The sequence below is a fragment of the Dreissena polymorpha genome, chromosome 5 (assembly GCF_020536995.1).
Source record: "Dreissena polymorpha isolate Duluth1 chromosome 5, UMN_Dpol_1.0, whole genome shotgun sequence".
Classification (NCBI taxonomy): Eukaryota; Metazoa; Mollusca; class Bivalvia; order Myida; family Dreissenidae; genus Dreissena; species Dreissena polymorpha.
In genome coordinates this window covers 65,101,699-65,125,602 of record NC_068359.1, presented here as the reverse complement: position 1 = coordinate 65,125,602, position 23,904 = coordinate 65,101,699, and the positions used below count along the sequence as shown (strand labels likewise).

Below are 23,904 nucleotides of genomic sequence, written 5' to 3'. Positions count from 1 at the left end.
CGGTTCTCAATGCTCTCAAATCGCGTCACCTTATTCACTTATGTTCAATTGGAATTCCCCAATCCCACAATTCAATTTGTATATGCACTTGCGTTAAATGGCGGACGACATTCATCGTCAATATTGGCCGTAATTTGGTTTTGAAAAAAAAAGAAAATCGTAATAATACTGGATTATCGGGTAATGGATAGAATTGGAACATAAAAAGATATAATAATATAATATGTTTTTACATTGTACAGTATACAAAAAATGTGAAAATCTTAAAATTTTCTGTTCTTTTTAGACCTCATTTGAACTTTTTTAGGCTCTGAGAATAGCAGTATTTTGTCCCTAAAATGTCTAGAATTCGTTTTCGGTCGGGGGGCTTCGCCCCCCTGAACCCCCGAACAGGGTATTTCCCTGGACCTACAAGGGGGCCTAGGCGGCCCCTTGACCCCCAGCCCAATCGGTTACTATTCCAAAATAATCCTTTGTTTACAATCATAATGACGACCCTGTACAAGCCGGCTACCCAAATTTAACACTTAAAAAGGCGCAAATCGCTCCTTCAACAGCTTACGACACAAAGTGACACTTAATGCGCATCCAGATAGTCTCTCTCATATAAATAAGTCCTGTTAGCGACATTTTATTAAGTATTCTCTTTAAAATCCAGTGTTGAAAGCGTAAGTTTTGCAAAAATGTCCACAGTCACCATGCAAAAGAGCATGTTTGCTAAGGAATTCCTACGAGAGTGGCCAAACTAATGTCGTGGCAGGAAAGTCATTTGGGTGTGATTCCTCTGTAGTTCAGTGAACATTCATTCCACTACCTGGGGATGACTATCAGGATCAATTTTCCCAGCTTGGTGTAGTGTTGACCTTTCAGGATGTTGATGGATCGTCCACAAGCGCTGCACCACTGCGGCCTCTGTTCAGGACACAGAGTCGGATTGAGGTGTACACAAACCCGCAGTCAGGCAAGGATCATCCAGACCTTTAATAAAATAAAATGTTTAGGCCCCTGAAACTGGCAATTATGTTCAACACTGAGATAAGGATACACATAGAGGAGACATCATGCCATGGCTTTCTCATTATTGACACGGCAAACTCGAGCAGCCGGGGACTTGGCTCTAAACAAAAACAGGAATGCTCCATCAATGTGAGCAAGATGGCATGTCAGAGTTAAAAAGGGCAAACAAACATACAAAAGAGATATGTAGGAAATTAGAAATTAAATGCCAGAAGTAATTTTGAGTATTGTTTTTCTGTCTGCAAGGGTTGCTGTGGAAAATAGTGCTTAACGCATAGTTTGGCCTGTAGGGGTTCTGCTAGCAAGAACAAATCGAAGTCATATCTGCCCGCGAACTGTAAGCTTGAGATAACCATATCTGATGAAGTACTGCTTTGAGAATGCATTCTTATTGTACTTGAACCAGATCGCATTGACAGCACAAGGCTTCAGACCCCCCAAAAGTGTGAGACTTTCAATAGTGCTTACCTGATACCAGACCGCATTGCCCGAGACAGTGACTTTCTCCCGGAACTGCACAGGCTGCATCCGCAGCACAATCCTTAAGCTCAATCATGGTCTGGCTGACTCTGAAATAGTGAAATCTGAATTTACAGATGCTCATTTGTCTAAAGGTTATGAGTTTATTGCCTATCTTATTAAAAGCAAACACAATGACATGCTTAAAAAGACATGTGCATTTCTGAAAAGACATACAGCTGCCCGATACTTGACTAGGAAAAGGCGCTATGGTCTTCACTCTGAAATTCATTACTCTAAGGGCTTAACAGAACAAAAGCCAGATCTTACAGCTAATTGGCCCCACCTACAGCTAAATATGCTTTATAGGTTGAAAATAAAGTTATTTGTCTGAAGAACTAGTGCCATTAACTCATCAGCTATGTTGCTCCACTGGCCGCAATTCTGTAAACATAGTGTATATATGGAAATACCTAGTCTACCACCTGCACCGCACCACTACGTCCACTGTAAAAATACACAGCTAAGTTAGTACTTTAACGAACAAACTGAAATTCATGTGTTAATTAAACAATCAGTATGATGACTCACATTGAAATCATGTCCAGTGCACCAGTCAGAGCAAGACAGCTAGCGGATTGTTGACCATCTACGGCTCAAGGACAAACGGTCAGGCCTACAAACAAAGAGAAAAATGGCATAAATGGGTTGCATGCATGTAATTTTGCATATTTTTCATCTTGCTCTCCACCTGAAACTTCAATCTATGGACATAATAATATTTACATTTAAGATTTGTTGGAAATGTTACCCTTACTTGTCCATACCAGGTCCCCCACCCATCCGGAACCGTCTAAAACCACCTAAAACATCCATTTGGACCAAAATATTGACACCTCTCATCTATTTTAGCACCCAAATCATCAAAACATTCATTAAAATTCATTTTCTACTTGTCTCGCTTGCAGACGAATCCATGTGACCTTGACATTGCAGTAAATGTGCTTTTTAAAGGTTATATTACACTAATTCCGATTCCCATAGGGTCCCATTATAAAACTGACAACTTTCACAGCATTTTTCTTGCCTTTCCGACGTATCAATTTTTCCGAACCTGGTATCATTTTAAAGATGGATCTGTCATCTTCCAATAATTGCAATCAAAAACATACCGTCTCGCAACTTCTAAGAAAGTAAATCGCTGTCGAATGAACCCACCGTAGAAAAACGTGTTTCGGAATCCTAATTTCGACAAAAGCCCCACACAATAGAAAACACACCCTCAAAAGTTCATCTTTTAAGTTAGCTTCCAATCCAAGGCATCAAAGTACTCCAGACACATACAGAATATTACAAATAACCACAAAAGTCATGTCTCACATTGTTAAATGGCTTATATTCAAGAAGAGAAAAGGAACTCTTTAGAAATAGGCACTACTTTCGAATGGACCACGGAGGGATACACAATGATTTAGTGTAATGTAACCTTATACTAATAGTTATACCAACTGAAGATGAGTATTCAGGGGAGATAATTGGGTAATCTAAGTCTGGAACAGTCTATATGTAGCGGAGAAAAACAAATAATGCAAGAATATTTAGTGCGATTCGCTTCACAATTATGATGTCAGTGCTTTCCAGAGGATTTTTGTCAGGCGCCCCGGGGCTGCTAGGGTTGGTTCGGGAGGGGTGTCCCCTCCCGACGTTGATTTTGTTTAAATTTAACGTGTCAATTTACGTTCTGTGCTGTGTTAGAGCGTTTAAAAAAAGCTAATATTGGAATTTAATATTGAATCCATTATAAATATAATATAAATGTTTTGTTGAATTCCCAAATGAGAATACAAATTTTGTAATCCAAAACACACTTTCTAGCTTTAAATAAAACGTCCACATGTATTTCCTTTGCCCCCAACAAAAAGCTAGCGAAAACTATGCAGCAATGCACAATGTCACGCCATATGGTGCATGTAATGATTTTTCCTATTTTCATTTTATTGCTTACCCAACGCCTACGCTAGCAACATCTATTGCTCATGTATTGTCCTGGTAAAAAGCGCGCGAAAATTAGCGTGGGTGTATATACACTGTCAAAGGAAAACTTTGTAGCGAGAAGAATGCTGTATCTGATGTTACGCTCTTCAGGTAGTTTAGTATTGAAACAGATAATGTACTGTGTACTGATTTACCGGAAAATCTGGTCAATACATTGTACTGGATTTAATTTTGGTTATTGTGAAAATATGATCAGCAGTGTTAAGACTGCGATGTTTTGACAAATGTGCGCGTTTTTGATTGTTTGACATCATGTTTAGATATGATTTACTGTGACGCATTTGTGTAGGTCTATATACACGAACTGAGAATATAGTGTAACATTCCATCACCTATTGCAAACTGTTGAGCAAGACATGTCAACAGTTTGTTTCTAATCAGCAACACACTCTTTAATTGTTTCTAAGTGACAACAAACTGTTGAAGTGTGTTACTCGACAGTTTGCATTCGAAAGTTTGCACCTGACTGTACACAGGAGACTCCAGTGTTTGCATTGTACTTGCATGCATACTACACCTGTAAGTCACGTGACGCTTGACAGACGCTGCATACATGAATGGTGTGAAATGAAAACAAAGGCAGTCAGTTGAGCGTGTCTGTCAAAATCGTCGATACGATGCATATCCTTGGAGAATTATGACATTCTTTGCTGGATTATAGTGTGGATTATAGTGTTCAATAGAAAATTGGCTATTCAATTAACTGAAATACGCCATATTTCCTATCAGATTATGTGGAGTTTTTACAACAGGAAGAGATGCAAATGGTGTGGTGTTTTCAATTTCTATTCAATTAACCGAATTATTCGATTATCTGATATTCAATTAAGTGGAATCTACTGTACTTTTCCTGAGGTCAGGCATGGCGAAATTAGAAAAAATCTGCCGGTCATCCGGACAGGCATTTCAGAAAATGTGCCGGTCCGGAGAAAATTTAGCCGGACCGTAAAGCAACAACAACTTAACTAGAAAATTCAAAAATGGCAGCGATCACATCTTGATCTCTTTATTGATTTTAATTGCTTAGAGGTTACACTGACAGCTAATTGGTGTTAATCGGTTGGGTAATGTCAATCATGTTGTGAAAAATTCGCGTGTCAGTTTTTATTACATGTATTCCCTATTAGAACGGTTCGGTGCGATAATTTCAATAACTTATGTGCAAGCCGAATAATTATCAAATTAAATTTATTCGAAACGATTTAAACATTCTTACTTTAATATGATTGCAGTTTGGAGCGGCTGTTAAAATATACTGCGCACAGTACAAAACACGTTACCTGACATTTAATGATTAAGGCATTTCATTTTTCAGAACGTTTACTAGTAATTAATTAAATAAAAAAGACGATTTATTTACATGCTAACGCAGTGTAATTGTTAACAGAGATTCATTTTCATTTTTGACCAGTATCAGAAAGTCCCCGGGAAGAGCACGTTTTTTTACATGGCACTGCATATGATGCAATAAAAACATTTCTTTGTACATGTATCGTATTGCATTCAATCTAAATTTAAATTCGCTTGTCCAATGAAAGCTCTGCCCCATAATGCACTGTACTCTTTACACTTATGAAAAATGGCGTATGCATATGGTTGTGTTGATCACGATACCATATTTTATTAACCAGGTTTTCCGAAGGAAAAAACTGGTTATTAGATTGGCGAATGCGGGCGGGCTGGCTGGCGGGCTGGCTGGCTGGCGGGCTGGCGGAATAAGCTTGTCCGGGCCATAACTATGTCGTTCATTGTCAGATTTTAAAATCATTTGGCACATTTGTTCACCATCATTGGACGGTGTGTCGCGCGAAATAATTACGTCGATATCTCCAAGGTCAAGGTCACACTTTGAGTTCAAAGGTCAAAAATGGCCATAAATGAGCTTGTCCGAGCCATAACTATGTCGTTCATCGTCAGATTTTAAAATCATTTGGCACATTTGTTCACCATCATTGGACGGTGTGTCGCGCGAAATAATTACGTCGATATCTCCAAGGTCAAGGTCACACTTTGAGTTCAAAGGTCAAAAATGGCCATAAATGAGCTTGTCCTGGCCATAACTATGTCATTCATTGTGAGATTTTAAAATCATTTGGCCCATTTGTTCACCATCATGGGACGGTGTGTCCCACGAAAGAATCACGTCAATATCTCCAATGTCAAGGTCGCCACGACTAAAAATAGATTTAAAAAAAAAAAAAAAATTACAAAGGGGGTTAATTTTTTTTGGTCATTTCAAAAGTTCAGTTTGAGTTTTCTCCCTTTATCAGATTTTTTTTTCACAATGAAAACCTGGTTTTGTGACAATTTTGTCCCTTGTTGTCCTTATCCTACTCGAAAAATATGTAAAAGCTATCAAGATCTTTTTTGTTAGAACGCAGTTGGCGATTTTGCAAACGAGTTTAAAGTAGGTGTTGTGTAACAAGTTGGATTTGCTAATTGTACATAACAAACCTACAGCAAACATCAAAACAACGAGCGATTTCATGTTCACGATGTAGTAAGCGATTTGCTCTTCAAATTTTCAACTTGAAAAAAAAAGATTTGTTTGCAATCATTTCACATTTTGCCGGTCACCAGGACCGACATTCTTGTTAAACCTGCCGGACCAAATTGAAATCTGCCGGTCAGGACCGGCGGACCGGCAATTTCGCCAAGCCTGTGAGGTATGTATTTATATGTGATTTAGCCTATGTCAACGTGTTTTTGATTTGTTCAAGGTCATAAATAGCATCGTGAAAATATATGTCGTGTGGCAAATTTTTTTGAGATGCATCTTTATGTCTATTTTTATATCTAAATTTCCATATGTTTGAACGGTCAACGCCCGCAACGCGGGCTTTTGCCCGTATGAATAAGTTCACATAATCACCCAGGGCTCGAAATTAACACTCGCACACTCGCAAAATGGGAGTAAAAAATACCGATTGCGAGTTAAGTTTTAAGCCACTAGTATTTTTTGCGAGTAAATAAATAGTGAAAAGAAATGAGTAGGTATAATGCTGCTCGACGTCATGATCGCTAAATCTTCAATTTATAGAACGCCCAAGTGCCCTTATGCGTAAGCGCGCACCTTGTATGTAGACTGGTATATACAGATACGCGGATGGTATTGGTACAAAGCAAGTGAAAAAGTCAACTATTCACACATGTTCATTGAAGCCAAAAATAACTTGTCACTTTATTCCCACAGACGGAAATAACACAAAATATACATAATACAAAAGATAAAGCAAAGTTAACCGTTTAGTTTGAAAAAACGGATTTTAAATCTTTCTACGAAAACAGTGAATTAGTGGTAAAAATAACTTAAAATAAGACTAAAACTTTTTGTAGATGAAGATGGTCAATCAACCTGATGTGGGCCCTTATGGTCCAAGGAACTGATATCTTTGTATGGTTGCAGAAATAAAATGTGTATACATGTTAAGTACTTTTATTTTGTTTAAATAGTACTAAACTAATGTCCAAGGTTTTTTATGTTTCCATCAAAATTTGCGAGAATGTTTTTGATTTTGCGAGTTGGTATTAAAGCTGCTCGCAATTTTTTGCAAGTAGAAAAAATAAAATAAATTCAAGCCCTGTCACCACCCTTACTCCGAGGGTTTTTATTTAAATTTGCTGTCTGGAATTCTAATTATTTATAGGAGTCCACAAACAGTGTACAATATATGTCCATTTTGCTCAAATTAAAACACTGTAAGTGGTTTTAAATTTCCTTTCTCCAGACTACAGTCAGAGCCAGTCCTATGGTGTGGATGGGACATACACCACCCAGGGTGGGACTGTGTATGATGCTGCAGCCGCCTACAACTACTCTGGCTATGACTACAATCAGATGCAGAACTACAGCAGTTATGAGGGCTACCAGAGTATGTACAGGATTTTGTATCTTTTTTGTAAACTTCATGTATTCAAAAAAAAATTCTATGCCATAATAATTATGTATTCAGTCAGAAGAAACACTCATCTGTGTTAAAAGTTTGTGATAAAAAATGCTTAAGATCTGGATAATGTTTTAAGTTGGCCTTAATGTGTTTATTTCCTTGACCATGTGTCAATGCACATCTACCGTAGGTTTCCACGTATAGCGCGCTCCCGTGTATAGCGCGCAGGCTGTTTTTTAAATGCAAAAATGCAGAAAAAAATATTTAAAGACAATAAAACCACCAAATCGGACCGAAAATGGCCGCCATCTTCCTATTGCACAATCCAATAATCCGGGGCATTGAAAAGCTTAATTAAGCATTCAAAATAGGAAGCGTCATTATGATAAGGAGCAAGGGTTGCATAGCACTATTCTTTTCTGACAATTTTGTAATTTTCTAGCAAAAGATTAACAGTCCACGTGCATTTCGTGAAAAACATGAGAAAATAAGAATTAGTGTACATCGTGTGATTTTTCCTCAGGGAAAGCATGGGCATTACCGGTAAATTTGAATGCCGCATGGGAGACAGGGATACAGTTGTTGAGGTACACCACTGTTGAACGTTCAATATTTATACCAGGGTTTTTTTTAGAAAGAGGGGAAGACGCTGGACGCTGGGTAAAAGGGAAAAATCGAACGCGAAAGAGACATATTTGGGGAAAAAATAAAAACTGTTCATTTCAATGTCTTTAACTCACCTACAGACTTCAGGGTTTTTTTAAGAAAAAGAGGCATGTCTCTGGCCTTTTTGTTCTTAAACACATGAACAAGTATGATATTAAAGTCAAAGTCCTAAATAAAGTTGCAGGTGTAGATCTAATAATGGGAAATGTTTTCAACTGGGGCCGGGGAACGATGTCAATATTATGATTTCAATTTCATGATGAATGGGTTGACGATCTAGATCAGCTATTGGAAGGGAAAGGTGCGGCAGCTGCCGATTGTCTACTTTCACTTTCACAATAATCCAACAGTATTAATCGATGTTGATTACATGTACCTCCGAATCCTGCTGGGTTTCAACGGTTTTTGATGATTCATTCTTAAAAAATGCGTCAACTCAATTAATATTTTCCGAGTCCGAACGTTTTATTTTGTTCGTGTATGAACGCCAATTGTGAGACTTTTTTCTGTTTTAACGTTTATATCTTGGCTTTCACATAACCCGGATGATAATTCGACTGGTTTCCGGTAATTAATTGACGAAACACCCTTCTCGCGCAAGACCGGAATCCAGTAAAATAGTCACATGATTAATACGATTAGTTGCCTGGTTTCCATGACGTAGTTTAAGAGCTATATATAGAATCACTGGGATTCCCAGATTTGAGTGTTCGTCGGGAGAGAGAGAGAGAGAGCGAAATCGTTGTACATAGTACAAGTTGGATAAGGGTCGACTTCCCAAAAGAAAAACAACATTTCTTTGATGGTAAAATATTATATTTTGGTGAAAAATTATATTTTTGGAGGGGAAATGGTATTTTTAGGGGAAAAATTCTGTTAGGGGAAGATGCCGAATTTCGGCGTCACTTTCTTAGTAAAAAAAAACCCTGTATACACACAAAATGCAACTGCATACCTTCACGTTCTCAAATGTCAATTAGTGTCTCAAATGTCAACTAGAAATGGCGCGGCAGAGGCCGACGCGTATCCCCACGCCGAATGTTTGACCTAGGTGTGCCCCAGGGTTGGTAATGGGGCCATGCATAGCTGAGATTGACCGTATTGTCATAAGAGAAGTTCATCATCAATTAGAAGTGAATTGGTGTAGAAATGAAGAAGTTATAGTAAAAGGCAATTTTGGGTGGGTGTGACATATGTGGGCAGGGCGCCCCAGGGTTGGTAATTGTGCCATGCATAGTTGAGATTGACCGTATTGTCATAAGAGAAGTTCAGTATCAATTTGAAGTGAATCGGTGTAGAAATGAAGAAATTATAGTAAAAGGCAATTTTGGGCGGGTGTGGTCTATGTGGGCGGGGCCCCAGGGTTGGTAATGGGGCCATGCATAGTTGAGATTGACCGTATTGTCATAAGAGAGGTTCAGTATCAATTTGAAGTGAATCGGTGTAGAGATGAAGAAATTATAGTAAAAGGCAATTTTGGGTGGGTGTGGTCTATGTGGGCGGGGCGCCCCAGGGTTGGTAATGGGGCCATGCATAGTTGAGATTGACTGTATTGTCATAAGAGAAGTTCAATATCAATTTGAAGTGAATCGGTGTAGAAATGAAGAAATTATAGTAAAGGCAATTTTGGGTGGGTGTGGTCTATGTGGGCGGGGCCCCAGGGTTGGTAATGGGGCCATGCATAGTTGAGATTGACCCTAATGTCATAAGAGAAGTTCAGTATCAATTTGAAGTGAATCCGTGTAGAAATGAAAAAATTATAGTAAATGGAATTTTTTGGTGGGTGTGGCCTATGTGGGCAGGCGCCCCAGGGTTGGGATTGGGGCCATGCATAGTTGAGATTGACCCTAATGTCATAACAAAAGTTCAGTATCAATTTGAAGTGAATCCGTGTAGAAATGAAAAAATTATAGTAAATGGAAATTTTTGGTGGGTGTGGCCTATGTGGGCGGGGCGCCCCAGGGTTGGGAATGGGGCCATGCATGGTTGAGATTGACCGTATTGTCATAAGAGAGGTCCAGTATCAATTTGAAGTGAATCGGTGTAGAAATAAAGAAGTAAATGTAAAATAACCTAAAAAAATGAGTGATAATTTCTGACGCGGCCCCACCCCAACCGCTATAACTTTTGACCCAGGGGTCAGATCAAAATTCCAAATAGTGCAGGGTCGCACATATGCTCATAGCTACCATGTGTGTAAGTTTCAAGGTTCTAGTGCTTTTAGTGTAGGAGGAGATAGTGGCCAGGACGGACGGACAGACAGACGGACGGACGGACGGCGGAGATAACCACAATATCCCCACCTTTTTTTCAAAAAGCGTGGGGATAATTAGCGTCTTAACAAGTCGTGGAAAATATTACTCAATAACATCTGCCAATTACGAAGTGCAAAATGACCCCCTTTCACACCTACCGTTACCCGCAAAAAAGACCTCGTTCGCACCTACCCTTGCCTGCTCTCCAGAATGTCCACAACAATCCTCATCGGAATTCATCAATAAATATGTGTAAAAACACAAACAAAGAAATGTCCGCATGTTTATTCAAACAAATTAATTTTTGACCAAAACTTCTTTTATCGCATTCATATCTACCAGTAGCGACTTCTTGTTGTTTTGACAGTGGCCCCTCAGTCTGTACGATTATAGGGTGGTAGTTTTCTGGGAAAAACATGGTGGCCATTTTGATTATGTATGATTACACAACATATTTTTTACCAATTTAGCAGCCAGGATAGCGTTGTATCAATGTACAATGTATAGCGCGCACCAGCTTTTTAATTTGAATTTTGGAGGTAAAACACTGCGCGCTATGCGTGGAAACCTACGGTATGTGTCATGAAATATTCATGATATCAACCAAATTATGTTTTAAAGAACGCTTAATGTGCTAATTTCTGTGATCTTTGTACATTTCCCTGTATTTTCACCATATTTGTACATTTCCAGGCTATGGGTATGGACAGACAGGCTATGACTACTACAATTACTACAGTCAGCCAGGGGCAGCAACCACCACAGGGGCAGTCACTCCAGCTGCGCAGACACAGAGGTAATGAAGAAACAACAAGAATTATCATGCTGGCATTTTTTCCTTCAGTTAAAGCCTCCAAGGATTATTTTTGTCCAAAATTTAAGCCTTTTATAGGCTGTTTCCCAAAAGCAAAAGGAACATTTTTTTCCCAAAAATCCTACCGAAATTTTCCCAAAAAGATGCCAAACTTGCCAATAATGTGTTTATTGAGCTTGATATACTGTGATTTATAATTCTGTATCAATATATATTTTAGAATGTTGTTTTACATGCACTTATAAACAATTGGATCACTGTTAATTATAGTTATAATAATAATGTTTCATTTCTCCTGATTTCCTGATTTATTGCTCTATTTTTCCCAATTATTACCCTTTTTCCCCTAATTACAGTAAATGCAGGAATATAATACGCCCTTGTGTATAACACGCACCTCCGAATTTGGTCCAAATTTATCGGTAAAAATTGAAAATCCGAGTAAAATAAGCACTAAAAAAATCAGTGTCAGAAATCGGCCATTTCCGAAAAAAAAATTATGTGTTGTGAAAATAGAAAATCACTTTTGCCTTATCAACCATCTGTTTCGCCGTTGTCATGACAGTTGCATAATAAATATCTGTCTATTGTTTATATTACCTTTTATTGTTACCGATAACACACGGGCCACCTGCTGACACCCGGGTCAAGCAGTCATAATTGCAAAAGAAAGAAACAGAGACGCTGTTTTTTATAACATTTATTTCCATTTGACAATATTCAGGATGATAATAATTATAATAATAATAAGATAATAAGTAGACAAAGTGGTATTATAAAATAATAAGACGACGAATTGGTTACAGTAGAGATGAATTACTCTTCCGAAGTGTTACAAACTAGATACTTTAATTTAACTTTAAATACAATAAAACCGCTCGTGATTTTCTCGTTTCCCTTTAATTAAAATATGCCGCTGTCGTTAAGGATAGTTTGGGAGCAAAAAACAAATTAATTAATTATCACCTTTCATTTAAATTCTCCAATCGGCAGAAAGGTGTAATATTATTGCTATATAACCAATTATTTAATTTTCACTCTTTAATTCAGATCGGTGAATATTCCGTAGAAAGATAAACTGAGATCAGCTTAGAAATATTTATGCCCCCCTTCGAAGAAGAGGGGGTATATTGCTTTGCTCATGTCGATAGGTCGGTCGGTCGGTCCATCCACCAGGTGGTTTCCGGATGATAACTCAAGAACGCTTGGGCCTAGGATCATGAAACTTCATAGGTACATTGATCATGACTCGCAGATGACCCCTATTGATTTTGAGGTCACTAGGTCAAAGGTCAAGGTCACGGTGACTTGAAATAGTAAAATGGTTTTTTGAATGATAATTCAAGAATGCATATGCGGCCAACAGGGCACACTCTGAACAATATTACTGAAGCAACTGGTCTGTAATCCTAAATCTATAATTATCAGTCCAATGAAACATCATCCTTTTAGTAAAATACAGTGGATCAGTAAAAATATTATCAGAATATGAGATTTTTTGTATATTTTGTATATTAAATATTGTGTTAATGTTTAATTTTGTTGATTAATATAAATATAAGCAGGACAGGGGAGGTAATACACTACAGGGGAAACAAATGCAATAAGTTTAAATTTATTGTTACAGATTTGCCTCCCTTGTAATATATTTAAATTTTACCAAATGTAAGGCTAACTGCATTTTTGTAATGCATACTACTACTACTACTACGACTACTACTACTACTACTACTACTACTACTACTGCTGCTACTACTGCTGCTGCTGCTGCTGCGACTACTACTACTACTACTTCTACTACTACTACTACTACTACTACTACTACTACTACTACTCATACTACTACTACTACTACTACTACTACTTCTACTACTACTACTACTACTACTACTACTACTACTACTACTACTACTACTACTGCTACTACTACTACTACTACTATTCTACTTCTACTACTACTACTACTACTACTACTACTACTACTACTACTACTACTACTACTGCTCTACTACTACTACTACTACTACTACTACTACTACTACTACTACTACTACTACTACTACTACTACTACTACTACTATTTCTTCTGCTACCACCACCACCACCTACTACTACTACTCTATTACTACTACTACTACTACTACTACTACTACTACTACTACTACTACTACTACTACTACTACTACTACTACTACTACTACTACTATTTCTTCTGCTACCACCACCACCACCACCATTCACAGTGACAAAATACGTATTCACACAATGGCTGCTACTACTACTTATAGCCCATATAGGGGGGCATGCATGTTTTACAAACAGCCCTTGTTATTTACGGCTATTGTCACGTTTTTTTTCTATTTGCTTTTCTCTTTATACCACTACGACCGGCCGCTATTTTGTAGGCAGACGGCAATATTAACGGTGTATTCAAAGTATTGTTACGCTCCGTTAGTGCGCTCTTTATCAATGGTGGTTAATGTTTAACTCAAAGTCCGATTCAACTTCATACAACTTTTATTCAGTTTCCACGAATAACTCCACAAAATGTTATATTTCCAACAACAAAATGACCTGCAACCTTTATTAAGGTTTTACAATACTTTCAATCTTGCGACGGTAAACTGCGCGTCAAAAAAGATATTTTTGACAATGGACATTACACTCGTAAACGGGACTTCGTCGAATTTAAGGAACAAGGACACTTGCCAACGATCATAACAAAAATAGATTGAATACTTTAAATAATTCTCAAGTTAAATGAAATATGTTAAATGTTCGCTTTATTATCTGCTTACAAAGGTATTACTGTTATTATAAGTTACTTAAATTACTCACGAAAAGAAAAAGTACTTTTTAAGAAAAATTTGGCGTGGATGTTGCCTGCCTTAAGGTTTTGACTAGAATGAATCTTGTGACCAAAATTTGGTCACTTTATATAGCCGCGGCGTTCCACTTGTGACCAGAAATTGGTCACTGTGACCAGAAGTTGGTCACTGTGACCAAATATTGGTCACAGTGTGACCAAAAACGGGTCACAATAACTGCCGTGACCAATTATGGAACGCTCGCAGGCTTAACACTTATAAATAATAAAATAGACTTTAAATGACAAAACAATTTAAAACAGACTATATGAACTAAATAATGACCTTACGTCTGCTAAAAATAGTGCAGCTTTCTTACCTAAAGCTTAAATATAGCGCCGGTGAGATTTATGTTTACACCGCTGTGTGTTGCTATGCAAAAATTACCCACAAGTCGACATTCCAAGATGGCGGACAGTGGAAAAATCACATGCCGATTTCTACTGAACATTACAAATAACAATACAAATAATGAAGATATTCGTATAACATGCATGGATTAGCAAAATATGTGTACTCAACTTTCACGGAGAGTTATTTTAAGCTATAAACATTCAGTGTTAAACATAGATAATTGAAGTAAAAGTGTGTTTACGAGCAGACCGTTTTCAAGTCAACTTTACAAGAAAGAACAGTGGCAGGATTCTTGGTAAAAAATGGTAAATTACAAACATGGTTTGATTTATATGTTAGTGGGTCTGTGTATTATCAGATTCATGTGCATATTCTACTTATTATGTTTGTAAAAACACCAGACCAACCGAATGTCACTGTACACACAAGTATTTAAAAGGTAAACAATTTTTGTACTTAATAACCAGCTCACTACATTACCCCCCACAAATTTTGGCTAAACTCCCGTAGCCAATACATATTTAAATAAAATTTCACTAAAATGTCATGTTCCAGAATATCCATGTATAACTGTCCATATCGAGCTTCCGTAGAAATAATGTTATAAGATAACCGTACACATTTAAAGACAATTTAAGTGAAACTCAAACATTACATATAGTTTTTAAAACATGAACATTAATTATTTAAATAAATGTCATCGTCATACTAGTTAGTGCCATTGTAAAATAACAAAACTATTAACGCAGTAAATGTAATATGGCACAGTTAGTGTTTGTTATTTAAGTTATTTTTTTTCAAAGCGTCCCGAATCTACTTTAACACATTAAGCATGTCCCTGTGATTTGCGTTTATTGCGCTCAAAATTGAAGACTGTCCCTCCCTTATTGCGTTGACCATCTGTATAGTTGACTGCCTTATTGCATCAACCATCGCGTCCTGGACTACAGCTGACGTAACTGGGGAAGCTGCCATCGTAGGGGAGACCACAATTTCCTGTTCTGGTGTTGCCGTCAGTAGCATGGGACTTCTCGCATCCCGCTGTTCGTCAGGTGTAAGAGATGGTACCTGCTGATTAGGTTCCTCATGAGTAACCGTTTTCTGATCATCAGTGGCGACCAGAGATACCAACCATTAGTTGAACTCCTCCTCCCCCTCGACGTGCTCGTCCATCAAGGGCGTTGGGGCATCATATTGGTCTATTTGAGGGCTAGTCAAGCATCCTGGCTCGCTGGATAGAGCAAAAGAATAAGCTTCCGTGCCTTCCTTTTGCCCTGCAATTGAGACGAACGCAGACGGTTGAGTTGGCGTGATCGTCGCTGGCTTCGTTGCCCAAGGCCCCTCATGAATAGTCCTGCTCGACGCTTGCCTCCCTGTCATAGCCCTGAATAGTTCAAGGCCCGACACTGGGCCATGATTATTCGTAGCTTGTGGCAAAACAGCGTTGACTGGTTCCCCCGGTTCGTCAACGGCTTCAATCAGGGTTTGGATGTCAATTGGGTTTTCAGCCTTGTTTAGCAAAATTTTTGAGTCCGGAAACCCAAGTCTGCTTACTTCCTCCACATGCCGCTGGTACTTTTTAACATGGTTCATTAGCTCATTCTCCTCCATACACCGAAAGTTGCACAGGCTACATGAATACGGCACACGGTCGAGAGACACGTGATACTTTAATACATGGGCTATCGACCTCGATTTCCGATCTGCTTTCCCACATACACGACACTTATACTTCCTATGCCGGTCATCAACTGCTCGCCACATGTTCTAAAATAAACAACCAGTATTGACGTAACACCTTGATATTTTTACTAAACTTAATGATCTTGAGAAGCGTCATTGTTCCTTTTCGCCACTAAACGTAAGATTATACTTTAACTAATCCTTTTTTTTTGTAATAGCCCCCCACCCAAATAGTAAACAAAAATATAGTTCTCTTATATGCATTTTGATTTTCTTTTTTTTACGCAACGTTTTTTTTTTCCGCGCACGATCCTAAGTACTCATTTAATATTGCTATTATTATTTTAATTCTTATTTATTTACTTATCTATTTATTCGTTTATTTATTATCAGCGTTTTCAATATCACGGTTCCCATTACGTTTTACCAACTCCCTTATGTTCATCACGTTGTAGTTTCTTTACCACACTTATAGCCCATTTAGGTATGTTATTACCGTCGCACGCTTTCAATTTATCGTGGTGCACCAATTTGGTCGCACCATCACGGGTCAATTGTATCACGAAGTTTAATGGCGATTTACACTCAATTACGACATACGGTCCTTCGTACAATCGTTCAAGTTTCGGACACACACCTATTTTCCTGTGTTCGTGTAAATACCACACAAAATCACCCCTTTTGTAGCTGTGGTGAACGACATTAGTATCGTATATTTCTTTACTTCTCTCCGCCCTTGTTTGTAACAATCTACGAGCTATTAAATGTGCACCCAACATACAATTACGCAAGTACTGAACGTATTCGTCACACGACGTGACCGGGTTCGACTCTTCATTTGCGTAATTATATATGAGGTCCGCCGGCACACGAATCTCTCGACCAAGGCACATCAAATTAGGGGACAGGCTTGTCGTTTCATGGGGCGTCATCCGATACGCCCCCGCGATACACCCCAAGTGAAGATCCCATTCTTCCTGCTCGTCAACTAAGAAGGCTCTTATCATTTTCAAGAGGGTTCTATTGAATCTTTCAGTCTGACCGTTCCCTTTTGGATTTTTCGGGCTTGTTCGTGTCTTTTTAACGTTCAACATCTGGCACATATCCTTGAAGACGCGACTCTCAAAAGTAGAACCTTGGTCACTATGTATGCTACAGGGCGTACCCCACCGTGCAACAAAGTCATTCACGATTCGTCTGGCACAGTCTTCGGCCCGTTGATTGGGGACCGCCAACACTTCTACATATTTAGTGAAATGATCCGTCATTACTAAAATGTATCGATTCCCTCTCTCTGTTTCAGGGAACGGTCCCATATAATCTATAGCCAACGTGTCCCATGGTGCACCCGCTCTTAATCCACCCAATGGCGCTTTCGGTTTCTTGGTACCAAGCTTATCAGAAGCGCAGATGTCACACTTTCTTATCGTCAACTTGACATCCTTCTTCATTCCATACCAGTAAAACCTCTGGCCAACTATCTCCTTGGTTTTCTTCACCCCAAGGTGTCCAGATAGTAGCGTTTCGTGCAACTGACGCACCATTTCTTCACGCTGATCTTTAGGGAGTATCAGCTGATAGAATTGCCCAGTACCATTCTTTTTTACAAATTTCTTGCATAAAACGTCGTTAACTATCAATAGCTGCTCCCATAGTATCCAATAGTGTCTTGTTTCTTGGCTCATCAGATCTATTTCGCTCTTACTTGGTTTTACGCCTTCTCGTTTTGCTTTTATTATAACGGAAATGTCAGGGTCCTTGCTCTGTTCTGTCGCTATTTCCGCTGGAGTTTTGTCGTACAACCAGCACTGACCACCTGACTCCACCTTAATGGAAGTAGACGTAGACGTTGAGGCTTGTTCGGGTTTTGCAGGCTGAGTGCTATGAGCAACTCTAACTACGGCCTTGCATTGTTCATCGTCTTCTTTGGGTTCTTGACCATCACATGGTTTCAGTTGATATTGCATCAACAGGGACCGTCGCTTACATTTTTGACACGGCCCACACTTCAACGGTTCACTCATGTCTACTTCACTACACGTGCAATCTTTTGGTGTCGCGCACCTCGACAACGCGTCACAATGACCGTGCTTTTTCCCAGGCCGATATTCAATGCCAAAGTCATACAGCGCTAAAATCTCAATCCAACGTGCTATTTTGCTACTCGGTTCTTTCAGGCTAAACAGCCAAACTAAAGCCTGGTGATCTGTGCGCACTAAAAATCGCCTACCCAAGAGATATTGCCTGAAATATTGTACAAAGAAGACAACTGCCAAAAGTTCTTGCTCGGTAATACAATAATTCTTTTCGGCCTTGTTGAATGAGCGGCTACCATATGCGATGACTCTCTCTCTGCCTTCTTGGATCTGTTCGAGTACTGCACCAATTCCTACCCCCGACGCGTCGGTATCCAGCACAAATTCACCGCCGTCATTCAATGGATAGCCCATTACTTCAGGTCCCATCAACGCTCTCTTGATGTGCTGAAAAGCGTCCTCACACCTGCTGTCCCACAAAAATACCGCATCCTTTTTTGTCCGGTCAAACAGGGGTCTTGCCACTTTTGCAAAGTCCTTAATAAAGCGCCTATAATAAGAACCGGTTGCAACAAATTGTTTCACCTGTTTTCCGTTAACAGGTGTTGGCCAGTTTGCAATCTTCTCAACATTAGGAGTATCCGGTAGTACTCCATCCTGGGAAACAATGTGTCCCAAAAACACCACTTCACTCTGCAGCATGTTACACTTGTCTGGCCGTAATTTTAGACCCGCTTGCTTCATACGGTCTAACACCTGGTCTACCCTCAATATGTGCTGCTCAAAGTCCTTCCCAAAAACGACCACATCATCGATGTATACAAGGCACGTGACCCATTGCCAGCCTTGTAGTATTAGCTCCATTGTTCTTTGGAATGTACAGCTCGAATTGTTTAAGCCAAAAGGCATTCGTGTCATTTCGAATTGACCGTATTTGCATACAAATGCACTTTTGGGCCTGTCTGATTCTTTGAGTGGTATCTGAAAATAACCACTGGTCAAATCAAAACTGCTGAAAAGGGATGAACCGGCGACAGCATCTAAACAATCCTGTATTCGAGGCATAGGAAAGCCGTCAGATTTTACAAGCGCGTTTAACTTCCTGTAATCAACGCAAGGCCGAATTGCAACCTACTTCTTACGCACCAGCACAATTGGAGAGGCCCATGGTGAGGTGCTCTTTCTAATGACCCCCTTCTCGTGTAGCTCTTCGATCGCCTTTTTCTCTTCTTCCGCATACGCCATCGGCACACGTCGTGGTCTTTGTTCAATCGGCGGCGCATTCCCGGTATCAATCGAATGTTCAGCCAGATTTGTAAGGCCAATGTCCCACTCCGCTTTGGAAAACGTCTCACCGTATTTCTTCAGTAACCCTGCTACGACACGCTGTTGTTTCACATCTTTTCCTATGATCGATCTTTCATACAAATCGCGCAAATGATCCGGCACTTCATTTTCATCAGCTTCTGGAAACACATTTATTATATTAACGGGCTCCGGTGTAACCTGAACTCGGCGCACTGATACTCTATTTACATCTTCAGACTCGGCATTCGCAATCACCTTAACAAGGTCTTCAGCTTCTTCTGCTTGTGCTTCTTGCATGTTCTGTCTTAACCGCACCTCGTGTGAGAAAGGGTTTAATACTCGCACTTTACACGTAGGATGCGCGTTCACATTCACTAGTGTCGTGGCCATCAACAACTTATGTGTATCTTTGAAAGTCGCTATCGGTTCGACAATAAAGTCCCCGACATTCACGTCGTCACTTTCCTGCCTTTCAATAAATACATCTATAAGTGCCTCTGATTCGCCAGGTACTGTCACATCGTCTGCTACAGTAACTATTCTGATAGGCTTGCCTGTATGTTTGCCGATGCAAGGTATTTCCACACCATTTATGACCATCACCCTTTTGCTAATCAATATATCAGCTGGACCATTCGTTTCCGATCCTAGGACGTCGTATCCCAGCAGGACATCGTCTTCAATCTCTGCCACCACGGCCTCACACTCCAACTCCGCTGGTCCAACCATGAGCCGAAACCCACCCATTCCTAACTCCTTAATGGATGTCCCATTGGCTCCTACTAGGTTGACAGACCCCTTCAGAATCGGTTTCTCTGCCGTCGACATTCTATTGTAGACCCTCTTGGAAACGATAGTTTTCGTTGCGCCAGTATCCTCCGTAATAACCACTGGTACACCCCCTACAGAGCCCCTAACATAGAACCCGTCTCCATGTTGCTTCCCTGCGGATACACCTTTTGCAAATTGCATTGCAATCGTCGCATTGTTATTTTGGTTCACAGCCATATCAAAATTATCTGATGGCTTGGTGTTATTTTCAGTGCATTGATTCTGGCCTTCCGATGTATTCATTAATTGGACCACTCTTTGGCCGCAAGAGTCGGTCCCTGCCCGTTTAAATGTCCTTCTGTTGTGACAATGGGGTTTTCTGAGCGGTTGTTTGGTGTACTTCGACATTCCCTCGCGTAGTGCCCCTGTTTATGGCACCGGAAACATTCTACGTTTCGTCTTCCGGTACCCGACCACCTACTAGACCCATTCTGACGCTCTAACTTTTCAATTCTGCTCAGCAGCTCCTTGATATCATTGCTATTTGTTTTATCGGTTTCAACTTCCATCTGATTTCTCACCCCGTCACTCGATCCTTTAGGTGTCCATTTCGCATTAGGCCTCTTCGCTGCTGAACCCTTTCCACTAGCATCTCGATACGACCGTAAGTCACGTTCACCGGAATAGCTTGGAGTTACTCTCCGAGCATTGTGCTTGTCCCTCCGTTCACCCCTACCGGACTTCCGTATCTGAATGTAATTCAGGGCGTAATAGACTGCCTCGTCAATGTTTCTTGGGTCCTTATTGAACTCAATTTCAAATTTGAGCTCCTCGTCACTCAGGCCGTCGAGAAACCTTCTTACCAAGTCCTCGTCTCTGGTACGCCGGTCTCTGTAGCTGTGCGCCTTGTCATAGAGACGCTTGAGATCGGCCGCATATTCCTCCAAACTTTCACCATGTCGCTGGGACCTTCTGCTGAACTTGGCGGCGAACGCACCTGGTGTCTCAATTACCCTGAACCGGCTATTAATTTCAGCAATTAGCTCGTGGTAATTGTTGATGATATGCGGCGATAGCTGCGTGAACACAAATTGGGCTGCAGCACCTTCTAATCTGGGAAGCAGTTGGTTCAGCCTCTCGTCTTCGCTCCAGTGGAACCTGCTCGCAATAATTTCGAATTGTGCAATCCAGGTAGCCCACTCTTCCTTTCCGGAGTATGCCGGCAGTTTTACTGGAAGCGGTTTAGCGACAAGTGGAGTAGCGAACCTAACCCCGTATGGTTCCATGTCGTTCGCATACCTCACTTCCGGACCGTAACGCGCACTGTCCCTTGTTTGACCGGCTTGTCTGCAATCGTAGTTAAGTATAACCTCGTCCAGTTCACGCCGTTCACCGTCGTATCGATGGACATATGAACCCCTTTCTTCTGCACCGGTACCATCCTGGTACCTAGGCACACTGCAACGCCCGTGGGAGGTTATATTTTCGTACACCTGCCGACTCCCGTCTCTGTATTCTCTCCCTTGCAGAGGCCCTGCTACTCCGTTCCGCGTATAAGTAGCCGATCCCGACTCAACAGCGCTTGCCCCAGTGCTCTTGTCCTTGTTATTGTTTGTGTCCATGCACATAGCGGTACTACTTGTTTGGCGATCTTGTTTCAAATTGTTCAACTCCCGAACAACATCTTTGAGCACAGTTGCGATACTCGCCAACTGAGTTTGGATCACCGAACCCTCGGTCGATTGGCCAACGTCGGCGGTGCTATCCGCGTCGTCGTCCCATTCCCTTTCGTGGCTTGCCCGTAGGTCGCTGTCTTCCTCCTCATTTTCGATCCGTCGTTGAAAACTTATTTCACTATCAACTCGATTTTGGGAAAGCATGTTTAGAAATGTTTATTACTTTTCTCGCTAAATATTATTTTTAGTTGATATGTGTTTGGAAATACATTCTATTTTATTTATTTAATGTGCATGTCAACTCTAGTGTAGTTTATTATTTATTTTCTGTTAGATGTGCTAAATATCTCGTTTATAAATAATTCGGTAGCGTAAATATCAAGCGTTAGTTTATTGCGGTTTTAGTTTACATTAACACCAAATGTTTATTCTGCGTAATGTTCATTTCACTAGACCAGCATATAACAGCTGATCCCACCGCTGCCACCATAAATTTTGTTACGCTCCGTTAGTGCGCTCTTTATCAATGGTGGTTAATGTTTAACTCAAAGTTCGATTCAACTTCATACAACTTTTATTCAGTTTCCACGAATAACTCAACAAAATGTTATATTTCCAACAACAAAATGACCTGCACCCTTTATTAAGGTTTTACAATACTTTCAATCTTGCGACGGTAAACTGCGCGTCAAAAAAGATATTTTTGACAATGGACATTACACTCGTAAACGGGACTTCGTCGAATTTAAGGAACAAGGACACTTGCCAACGATCATAACAAAAATAGATTGAATACTTTAATAATTCTCAAGTTAAATGAAATATGTTAAATGTTCGCTTTATTATCTGCTTACAAAGGTATTACTGTTATTATAAGTTACTTAAATTACTCACGAAAAGAAAAAGTACTTTTTAAGAAAAATTTGGCGTGGATGTTGCCTGCCTTAAGGTTTTGACTAGAATGAATCTTGTGACCAAAATTTGGTCACTTTATATAGCCGCGGCGTTCCACTTGTGACTAGAAATTGGTCACTGTGACCAGAAGTTGGTCACTGTGACCAAATATTGGTCACAGTGTGACCAAAAACGGGTCACAATAACTGCCGTGACCAATTATGGAACGCTCGCACGCTTAACACTTATAAATAATAAAATAGACTTTAAATGACAAAACAATTTAAAACAGACTATATGAACTAAATAATGACCTTACGTCTGCTAAAAATAGTGCAGCTTTCTTACCTAAAGCTTAAATATAGCGCCGGTGAGATTTATGTTTACACCGCTGTGTGTTGCTATGCAAAAATTACCCACAAGTCGACATTCCAAGATGGCGGACAGTGGAAAAATCACATGCTGATTTCTACTGAACATTACAAATAACAATACAAATAATGAAGATATTTGTATAACATGCATGGATTAGCAAAATATGTGTACTCAACTTTCACGGAGAGTTATTTTAAGCTATAAACATTCAGTGTTAAACATAGATAATGGAAGTAAAAGTGTGTTTACGAGCAGACCGTTTTCAAGTCAACTTTACAAGAAAGAACAGTGGCAGGATTCTTGGTAAAAAATGGTAAATTACAAACATGGTTTGATTTATATGTTAGTGGGTCTGTGTATTATCAGATTCATGTGCATATTCTACTTATTATGTTTGTAAAAACACCAGACCAACCGAATGTCACTGTACACACAAGTATTTAAAAGGTAAACAATTTTTGTACTTAATAACCAGCTCACTACAGTATACAGTGTCTGATGACCCAATATTATCCGATAGCTCCACCACTTCTCAAGTTTCATTCGACAACGTCATGTCATGTGTAAGCGAGCTCAATGCTGATTGGCAAGCTACCATGTGTACTTCAATAACAATAAAGTCAAGCGATGTCTAATCGGGTACAGACCGGTTTTCGTTTACTGTTCGAATTGCGAACACTTACATTGGAAAAATAGACAAATATAGGAAACCAGTCCTGGTTAAAATGGCCGATGTTTTCAACAAAATTTTACTAGCTTTTCGCATTTTCGCAAGTAAGATTTTTCT

General features: G+C 39.8%; 1 protein-coding gene and 2 long non-coding RNA genes across 5 annotated transcripts in view; 2 read left to right on the top strand and 1 right to left on the bottom strand.

Moving 5' to 3' along the window:
* Positions 1-23,904, top strand: part of LOC127881380 (TATA-binding protein-associated factor 2N-like) — a 59,958-nt gene that overhangs the window by 14,276 nt on the left and 21,778 nt on the right. For all 3 annotated transcript variants that reach the window (XM_052429165.1, XM_052429164.1, XM_052429162.1), the window contains exons 2-3: positions 7,260-7,403; positions 11,033-11,135. In XM_052429165.1, coding sequence (XP_052285125.1) covers positions 7,260-7,403; positions 11,033-11,135 — 247 coding nt within the window. The remainder of the gene's footprint in view (positions 1-7,259; positions 7,404-11,032; positions 11,136-23,904) is intronic.
* Positions 503-2,867, bottom strand: LOC127881381 (uncharacterized). Its single transcript, XR_008050037.1, has 3 exons — positions 2,068-2,867; positions 1,486-1,586; positions 503-978 (listed from the first exon to the last, which is right to left on the bottom strand). It is a non-coding gene; the product is annotated as an uncharacterized LOC127881381 (long non-coding RNA).
* LOC127881382 (uncharacterized) lies at positions 5,149-5,777 on the top strand. Its single transcript, XR_008050038.1, has 2 exons — positions 5,149-5,391; positions 5,554-5,777. It is a non-coding gene; the product is annotated as an uncharacterized LOC127881382 (long non-coding RNA).